This window comes from Conger conger, chromosome 3 (assembly GCF_963514075.1).
Source record: "Conger conger chromosome 3, fConCon1.1, whole genome shotgun sequence".
Classification (NCBI taxonomy): Eukaryota; Metazoa; Chordata; class Actinopteri; order Anguilliformes; family Congridae; genus Conger; species Conger conger.
The window spans coordinates 9,083,525-9,093,011 of record NC_083762.1 but is presented as its reverse complement, the minus strand read 5'-3'; the positions used below and the strand labels follow the sequence as shown (position 1 = coordinate 9,093,011).

At 49.5% G+C, this 9,487-nt stretch overlaps 1 protein-coding gene across 1 annotated transcript in view; it reads right to left on the bottom strand.

The window, feature by feature from the left end:
• Positions 1 to 9,487, bottom strand: part of drp2 (dystrophin related protein 2) — a 96,632-nt gene that overhangs the window by 10,284 nt on the left and 76,861 nt on the right. Inside the window, exons 5-10 of the mRNA XM_061233496.1 lie at positions 9,040 to 9,308; positions 8,165 to 8,311; positions 6,626 to 6,704; positions 5,287 to 5,347; positions 2,843 to 2,904; positions 2,284 to 2,362 (exon numbers count right to left, since the gene is read on the bottom strand). Of these exons, the coding sequence (XP_061089480.1) occupies positions 2,284 to 2,362; positions 2,843 to 2,904; positions 5,287 to 5,347; positions 6,626 to 6,704; positions 8,165 to 8,311; positions 9,040 to 9,308 (697 nt within the window). The remainder of the gene's footprint in view (positions 1 to 2,283; positions 2,363 to 2,842; positions 2,905 to 5,286; positions 5,348 to 6,625; positions 6,705 to 8,164; positions 8,312 to 9,039; positions 9,309 to 9,487) is intronic.

Sequence of the window (9,487 nt, the reverse complement as noted above, 5' to 3'; positions counted from 1 at the left end):
ACACACACACATACATACACACACATACACACACACACACATACACACACACACACACACACATAAATTCACACAAACACACATACACATACACACACACATACATGCACGCACACACATACACAAACGCAGACACACACACACACACACACATACACACATACACATATGCACACATGCACACGCAGAGGCACAGGCACAAACACACACACACACACACACACACACAGCACTTGATCACCTTTGGCAGAACACTTTCTCCCAAACAGCTGTTTGTCAGAGCTTGAGTGGATTTTGCTTCCCTTTGCAAAAACCAGCTCCAGCTTTTTAAGCTATCTGGCAGTTAGCTGTTCTCTGAGGTCCTCCATAATTGAGTGATAAGACAATACAGCGCTGCAATAAAGTGGAAGATGGCTACAGGGCATTCACTGCTGCCGATACCAGAGAACGCTAAATGTATTTATTTTTTATTTTTTGTAATTTTATCGTCAGATTGGCTGGCTGAATCATTAGCGCTGAACGGTTGAGAGGATTCCACTGGTGCTAAGGCAGCATCGTAATTAATTCTCCTAACAACACGGGGCCAGCAGGCCGGCTGGGAGAATGCAGTTCACATGGCAGCACATCTATCTCTCTCCTTCCGCAGTGCAATGCATGCTGGGCCATTTCCAGAAGTTGGCTGGAAGTTAAGCAGGGCTGATTCTTTTTATGATGAAATATGGTAATGGCATGATGGTGTGTGTATACTTACAGTATACCAGGAGTATACTGCATATACTATGGCATAAACGTATAAATTAATTCATCTGATGTGTATTATATTGATGTGGTACATCATTCATTTCTTTTACTTTCTTATTTAAAGTAATAAGTCTCCACTGTAGCGGTATATACACTCAGGGAGCACTTTTATTAGTTTATTAGAATTATTAGTATTTATTAGACCTTTTTTTTTTTTTTACTGCTGTAGCCTATCCAGTGTTATAGATGCATACCACTGTTATAATGTGTGGTTATTTGTGTTTGTTTTTGTGTTTTTTTTGCACCATTTGTTCAAACACTAGAGATTAGTATGCGTGAAAATCCCGGAGATCAGCAGTTTCTGAGATACTCTGCCACCAACAATCATTCCACGGTCAAAGTCACTCAGATCACATTTGTTCCCCATTCTGATGGTAGATGTGAACATTAACTGAAGCTCCTGACCCATATCTACATGACTGTATGCACTGCACTGCTGCCACACAATTGGCTGATTAGATAATCGCATGAATAAGTAGGTGTAATAAAGTAATAATGTTCCTAATAAAGTGCTCAGTGTATATTTGCCATGATTAATACATATACCCAATATGTTGCCTTGTCATTTATGCTTATAATTAATGTGCTCATGATGCATCAATTATGTTATGTATACACCCTGGAGATGCCTTGCTTTGGAAAATCAATAAAAAATAAAAAACATGAGGAGGAAATACTGACCACAAATGGCACAACCCAAGGCAAAGGATTCAGGTACAGTAGACATATTTCCACATTTGACCACCATTAGCAGGAGAAATGTTCAGCAATGAAGCCAATACTACAAATACTGATGGCCCCATAGAGATATTTAGCGTGTGAAAAATCTGTATTTCTGATTGCACACGCGGCAAATATCGTCCCTGAATGGGCATGAACAGAAGCCCGCAGGCTGCTGGGTAATGTAGTCAGTCCAGAAGGGGACAGCTCACACAGCACCAGCCAGACGCCATACGCTCCGAGCACTCCCGGGCTCGGAGGGGCACAAGTTTACGCCTCATCCCAATGACTTAATTACCTTTTTCCTCAGTCACTCGCTAGACTAATTACACGGCTTAATTAGCCCGAGAACCACCTGAATTTCGAGAGACCCTGACTCACGGCACAGCGGGGTTCCGTCAGCGTGAGATAATTTGGGGGGGGGGGGGCGCTGAAGGGACGGCGACTGAGCCAGAGCCAGGGACTCTCTCTCTCTCCCTCTCTCTCTCTTTCTCTCCGTGTCTGTCTCTCTCTCCCTCCCTCTCTCCCTCTCTCTCTTTCTCTCTTTCTCTCCGTGTCTCTGTCTCTCTCTCCCTCCATCTCTCTTTCTCTCACTTTCTCTCCGTGTCTCTGTCTCTCTCTCCCTCTCTCTCTCTTTCTCTCCGTGTCTCTGTCTCTCTCTCCCTCCCTCTCTCCCTCTCTCTTTCTCTCTTTCTCTCCGTGTCTCTGTCTCTCTCTCCCTCTCTCCCTCCCTCTCTCTCCACGTGTGTGTGATGGCCGCACGTACGTCTCAGCGCCTTCTGGACTCTCCGCAACTTCATGGCCGTCCGGTACGCCGAGAACTTTATGTTGTTAAGGTCAGCTGGAGGGGGGGGGGGGGGGAAAGAAAGGGAGAGAATGAAACAGAGAGAGAGAGAGAGTGAGAACATTATCTATTGGATGCACACCCGCCAGCAGCAACCGCCCAGTAAGTCACCTTAACTGCCTCCCCCCGTTTATGAATGCGAGGAGCGGACTCGCACGAGTCATTAAAGAGGCTTCGTCCGGACACCCGCTGGACGTTTGAGCGCCCTCCGGTCAGATCAGATTAATAAGGAAAGCAAATGTTGTTTAATCACAATTAATTAAGATCCCACAGAGCAAGCGCGCTGCAGGGGAACGGCTGCCGCCAGGTTAATTAGAGTGGCGCTGTGGTCTCTGGGGGTGCGCGATGTACTCCAGACTAATGAGGGACAAGGAGACGCAGGGCAGAGCACGGGGCCCCGGCGGAGAGGGCAGAGCATGGGGCCCCAGTGGAGAGGGCTGAGCGCGACGGGGCCAGGGGGAGGCCCGGCTGTCGTACCCAGGGCCTGGTACAGCTCTGTCATCTTTGGGTGGTCCCAGCATGTCGTCTGGGCCTGGTGGCTGGAGGCAGAGAGAGAGAGAGAGAGAGAGAGAGAGAGAGAGAGAGAGAGAGAGAGAGAGAGGGAGACAGAGAGATGGAGAGAGAACAAGAAAGAGAATGAGAGGGAGGCAGAGAGAGAGAGAGAGAGAGAGAGAGGGAGAGAGGGAGAAAGAGGGAGACAGAGAACAAGAAAGAGAATGAGAGGGAGGCAGAGAGAGAGAGAGAGAGAGAGAGAGAGGGAGAGAGAGGGAGACAGAGAACAAGAAAGAGAATGAGAGGGAGAGAGAGAAGGAGAGAGGGGGAGAGATAGAATGAGAGGGAGAGAGGGAGGGAGGGAGAGAGACAGAGAGAAGGAGAAAGAGGGGGAGAGAGAGAATGAGAGAGAAAAGAGAGAGGCAGAGAGATAGAATGAGTGGGAGAGAGGGAGAGAGGGAGAGAGAGAATGAGAGAGGGGGAGAGATAGAATGAGAGGGAGAGAGGGAGAAAGAGAATGAGAGAGGGGGAGAGATAGAATGAGAGGGAGAGAGAGAATGAGAGGGGGGGCAGAGAGAGAGAGAATTAGAGAAAGAGTGGGACAGAGGTTATCAGAACTCTCCCCCCACACAGGCCATGAACCACACATGTTCACTGCAGAAACTCATGACCACATGACCCCGGATCACGCTGCCTGTGCACCCAACAGCAACATTTACCACAGTGAATCTTGCAACCTGCAACGGGCCAAAGCAGATAGCAAACCACCTTCAACATGACCCGTGTCGCAGAAAAAATGCAGTATATCTCGTAAAAATAACAGGCAGGAGAAGTTTTCCAAACTCTAGAAGAGATTTTAAAGCACATCATCACCCGCTGACTGAAAGTGCCCATCGACAGATAAGCCTCAGTCCTCCTCCTGTGCCCCAGGCCAGTTCCACAGCACAGAGTAACACACACACACACACACACACACACACACACACACACACACTAACACACACACACACACACACACACACTGGGGGGTGTGGAGCGAATGCTACACACAGGGGCTGAGAACAGTGATTAACAAAATTAACGAAGGTCGCGCGGAGACCGCTGAGAGGGGTCCCAATGGGCTGACGCACGCGGCACAGCGGGCAGGCAGATGGAGTATCGACGATGAGAGGGAGAGGGAGAGGGAGGTCGATGCTGCTGCACGCCCGGACTTTCAAGACCCTCGGGAAGGAAGCTCATAGGTCGGCCCAAACTCAATACTCGCATAAATCCTGCCTCCAGACAGCTCAACAGGCTAAATGGGGACTGCAGTGGTGGCTATGCAAACCTCTGTTAAAATCACCTTATTTACAGGTAATGACACCAAAGGTTTTTCGCTGAATAACTGCTGAATGTAAACAGGTATTGGACATTACATTATTGGCATTTGGCAGACGCTCTCATCCAGAGCGACATACAGTTGATTAGACTAAGCAGGAGACAATCCTCCCCTGGAGCAATGCAGGGTTGAGGGCCTTGCTCAAGGGCCCAATGGCTGTGCAGATCTTATTGTGGCTACACCGGGATTAGAACCACCGACCTTGCGTGTCCCAGTCAATTACCTTAACCACTACGCTACAGGCCGCGTAGTGGACATCAGAGACATTATGCGGTCACAGGTCCATAAGTAATTAGACAGTTGTACTGTACAATTGCCAGTACAAAATGCCAATAACAGACTCCCAAGGCAATCAAAAGCCTAGAATCAAGACTAGATACTGAAAGCTTTCTTATACCTGCACTAAGGAAGCGATTGAACACACCTGATGAATCAGAGACACCTGATGAATCAGGGAAGCTAACTGTCCAATTACATTTGGACCCCTAAAATGGAGGGACTGTGTATAAAAAAGGATGTAATTCCTACAAAGATCAGCTGATATGGATGTAAATGTGACGGTCTGCACCTTCACCTCATCTTCATTGTTTCAATTCAACACCGACATGCGGGAGAACCCAGCAAAAAAGAACAGAAAGAAATTGTACCACACTCCAAATACGTACACTGCTGCACTGCATGTCTCCATATAAGTCGGATTCTTGGCACAAGATAAAATTATTTGGTGGCCTTTTAAAAGTTTGGTGCCACTGGGCAAAAATTTGTGTACGCTTTGACCTTTTGCACGAAGTAACTAGCTGTCGTCCAGATGGCATAAAACTGCACTCAGAGGGGGTTTGAGAACCACAGCAGGGGAGGCTAAACAACAATTTTCTCCAATTAGCCCATTAGAACTAGTGACATCAGCGATGTGTCTAACTGTTGGATGTGAATTAACTCGGTAATTGTAACGGAATCACTTTGTAGTCTGCACCGACCCCACAAAACCCCCACCCCCCGACACCAGTCTCAGTGTGGGGGCCCATGTCAATCATTAGTCGCTGGGACTTACTTGATGTAATATGGCACTTTGTTGGGGGATATGGCACGCTCCCAGGGGATCTGCACAGAACCTGCAGAGGAAGCCGAATCGATCAGGACACAGAATGAAACAAAGAAAACGACCCCATGCTTTCCCATAAAGATACCCCACAATGGGAAACTGATTACATGGGTGTGCAGGCAGGCGAGCCGACTGGTCCAGAGTTAGGGGAACCTTTTGATGACAGAATAGGAAGCAGTGTAAATGCAATGGTCAGGAAACTGGACTAGTCTGAGTCAGAGGTTGCTAATTCAACTACCAAATGGGACGCTGCCATTGCAGCCGTGTGCAAGCTGTTCAGTCTGGATTGCTTCTGTAAGCATCCAACAAGCGTGAAAACAATTTAAGCCAGAAGTTACACTGGACTAATTCTTCGGCCAATATCATAATAATCACGGACCAGCACTTCTATTTGCCGAGACATAAGTAGAAATAAATAAAACATAAATAAAAAAGGGCATTACAGTGAACAGCCAGTCTGGAATTGGATACAGGTGCCGGCTGTATCGATTAGAAGGAGAGCCAGCAACCATAGTCGCACCTTGTTGTTGTCTGTAAAATAGTATTTTATTGCTCTCTTAAGAGTTATCATGGCCTCAGACCTGCCAATAAGTCACTCACACCGAGAGCAGAATGCAGCCGTGCGACATTATCCTCTGTGACCGTGCTTCCCAAACTTTCTGAAGGCATAACATACTTTCAGAACAAATATGCTTTCGGTCCACGACCTCATCTGAAACTGGAGGCGAAAATCTCTCCAAATATGGAGTGCTGTGCATGAAACAAGTGTACTGTTTAACCTGCAGGGATGGAAACTGCAGAAAGTTCAGAAAGTAAAAGTCCTCTCCCGGATTTTGTTCCAATCACCTGGATTCGCTAATTAGCACAATGTTTCAGGCAGGAGGTAGAATTAATCAGTGTAATCAGCTGGCTGAGTTCACGGGTGGGAAAATCGCATTGCATGACTTTTTACTTTCTGACCCCCCGCTACTTTCCAAATCTGTTCATCTGATTGGGTGGGAAAGTCTACGTGACCTCAGGTCCTCTCGTGACCTACTGCGGCTCTACGGTAGAGATGCCTGGGTGGCTGAATCAGAACAGCGGCTTATTAGAGCTGTTGGGAGTGAGACCCTCTCCTGCGCTAACGAGCATGCGCTAACTAGCATGTTTGCAGCAGGGAGTCCGGCCGCGCTCTATGGTGCCGCGGAGCAGAGACACGAAGCCACATGATGAAGAGAAAACCACAGGCGAGGCCCTGGCGCCCACGGTTAGGGGTGGCATGCTAACGTGCTAACCAGCGTTGGCTTACTGGAGAGGAAGTGCTGGGACCCGGGCCCAAAGTCTCTGTGGGCATCCTGCAGCTGCTTCAGCCTCTCCTCGATGCAGCCCTGCAAGAGACGGACAGGTCAATCCAACCCCAATGGCACCTTCAGCCCTTTGAACAGGTGTGTTGTAAAAAATAAATAAAAAAATAAATAAAAAAAGCACACTCCACTGACTTCAAAGCAATACTCTCAGGATGGGACAATTTCAAGAGGACGAAGCCACAGACAGAGATTGTACAGCGCTTTGGATAAAGGCGCTATATAAATGCCAAGCGAGAAAGAGTGAGGGAGAGACAGAGTGAGAGAGAGAGAGAGAGAGAGAGAGAGAGAGGGAGAGAGAGAGAGAGGGAGAGAGGGAGAGAGAGACAGATACTTGAGGGATACTCGGAGCACAAAGAAGGATTTCTTGTTCAATTGATGCAAGTCTTGTTTTTGTTGTTGTTGCTGTTTTTTTTTTTGCTTCTTTTATCTCCTGAAGTCACAGGCCTCCAGGGATTTAGGTCTGTTAATCCAGGTTTATTCACAGGGTAATAGATTTACTGTGGAAATTACCGGCTGCAAACATGGGCTGCGAGCGTATAGACAAGGCCGCAAAACCTACAGCCGGAGACGAGGAGCTGAGCAGGGCGATGAGACGTCGGCGCATATTTGTGCTATGAAGTTAGCATTATGCCGAGCCAAGTGAGACGTGTCTTCAAGCGCGATATTTTTATTTACTTAGATAAACACGAGGCATGTCCGCGGGGAGAGGAGCCGCCATATTTGGGGAAATTCCGATATATTCAATAAATGTAATTGGCAGCTATTCTGTGTGCTATAATACGTCTTTTGTATTTACTGGTGCGGGCACCTTTACCCGAGGCTGAGCCCGTGAATTATTAAAGATGAAAATATTAAAGAAAAACACTGGAAATCAGCCTCTCTGATGCATTACATCCGCGTCACCAGAGCGGGAGCTCTTATTCAAATGACTGGAATCATGAATTTTGCATTTATCACATTATTCACTAGAAAATAAAAGGTGGAGAGAGTGTGAGGGGGGAAAAGAAAGACCCAGGCGAGAAGCACTCAGCTCAGCACACAGGAAAAAAGGGAAAAAAAGAAAGAAAATAAAAAAGGGAAGCTTTTCTCTTTCAACAGCTAGCAGCTCGATCGCAGCCCCAGTTCCTGTGCGGTCCATGCGGTACGCTCAATTAACTCCAGAGATGAGGCGCATCGTGGGGGTTGGCGCTGGTGGGGGTGTGTGTGTGTGGGGGGGAGGGGGGGGGTTGACTGTGAATAAACCGCCAAATTCCCCACAGGAACCACCAAACTGAGATGTTCCACTACAAAAACGCAATATGTGCAGGCAAATTAAGGCGAGGAGAAAATGTGATTACCGCTACTATAACCGCCATTTCCTGCCCATCTGCGCTGCGTAGCACCCCGAGACGTCTCCCAAACATGGGAGGGGGGGCGGGGGAGCCCAGTGTGGGAGCTGGAGGGGAGGGAGTGTGGGGGGGGGGAAGGGGCCGGCGCGGTACCTGCAGTAGCTTCCACCGGCTGTTGAGGTGCTCCAGGGAGCGGGCGTTCTCCATGGACAGATGGACGTCGGATATGGCCAGCTGGTGCGCCAGGTCGTTGATGTGCTTCATTCCCTCCTTTACCTGCGTCAGCTCCTCCTTGAACAGCTGGGGGGGGGGGGGGGGGGGAGGTGGAGGTGGAGCGTCACGTTTCAACAGCGACCCTGAGTCCCATCCCAGCTCCCCCCCCCGCCGCCCCCGCTGTGACCAGTGCCCAAAAACCACACGGCGGGCGCGGCCAAGTCGGGCGCCCCCTCGCTAACGGGCCGCGGCGCTTTTAAAGTGCAGCCGGCCGCGGCGCCCGCTAACGATCTCCAGCGCTCTGCCCGTCTCCGAACGGCCCCGCCAAAGCTGCTGACATGGGCCGACCTCGGAACGTGGCGGTACAGCGGCGGCTTTGTTCAGTGGGCGGAAGAAATCAGGTAATGGTTCCGAACCACTCGAGAGAATAATCAATCACGCGAAAGCCGCACGGTGAGAGGTGCCAGCGTAGAGAATCATCATCCATCATCCTAAATAATGGCTTCTTACATAGGAGTGCTTTACATGACTGGAGAAGGGCAGTGGACCCTGTAGTACTGCTGGTTATGATCATGTCTGTCAACCTCTGAAATATACACGCATATGCACACATGCGCTCGAACACACACACACACGCAGACACAGACAGACACATGCCAGCGCACTGACACAAATGCACATGCACTCATGCACATGAACAGGCATCCATGTGCACACACACGCACACACACACACAAACACACACACACACACACACACACACACACACACAGACACACACACACACACACACACACACACAGTTTGGGCCGTGCCTTGGTGGCGTCGATGTGGTCCTGCAGGGAGTCGATGAACAGGTCCCCCACGGGCTCCCAGGCGTCGCGCACCCCCTCTGCCTGCTCCAGGGCCAGGCCCAGCTCCCCCATGGCCCCCTGCACCTGCAGCAGCCGCTCCAGCGTCAGCTCCATGTGCCGATGGCGGTCCACACACCGCGCCGTCAGCTTCTCCCACAGGTCGCTGGCCACGTTGGCCTGCTTCCACACCGAGCGGCTCACGTTCAGGATCCGTCTCCGCGGTGACACTTCTGGAAAGCGCCAGAACGGGGGCGGGGGGGGTGGGGGGGGGGGTTTGAGGGGGCGTGTTTGGAGCTCAGTAGTCAACAAGGTCGGGCTCAATTTCCTTTCTCCTCGGTAAAATCGGGAAATGAATAGAATTTGCTTCATAAATTGAAAAATTATCATAATGCACTGAGAAAAAATGTTC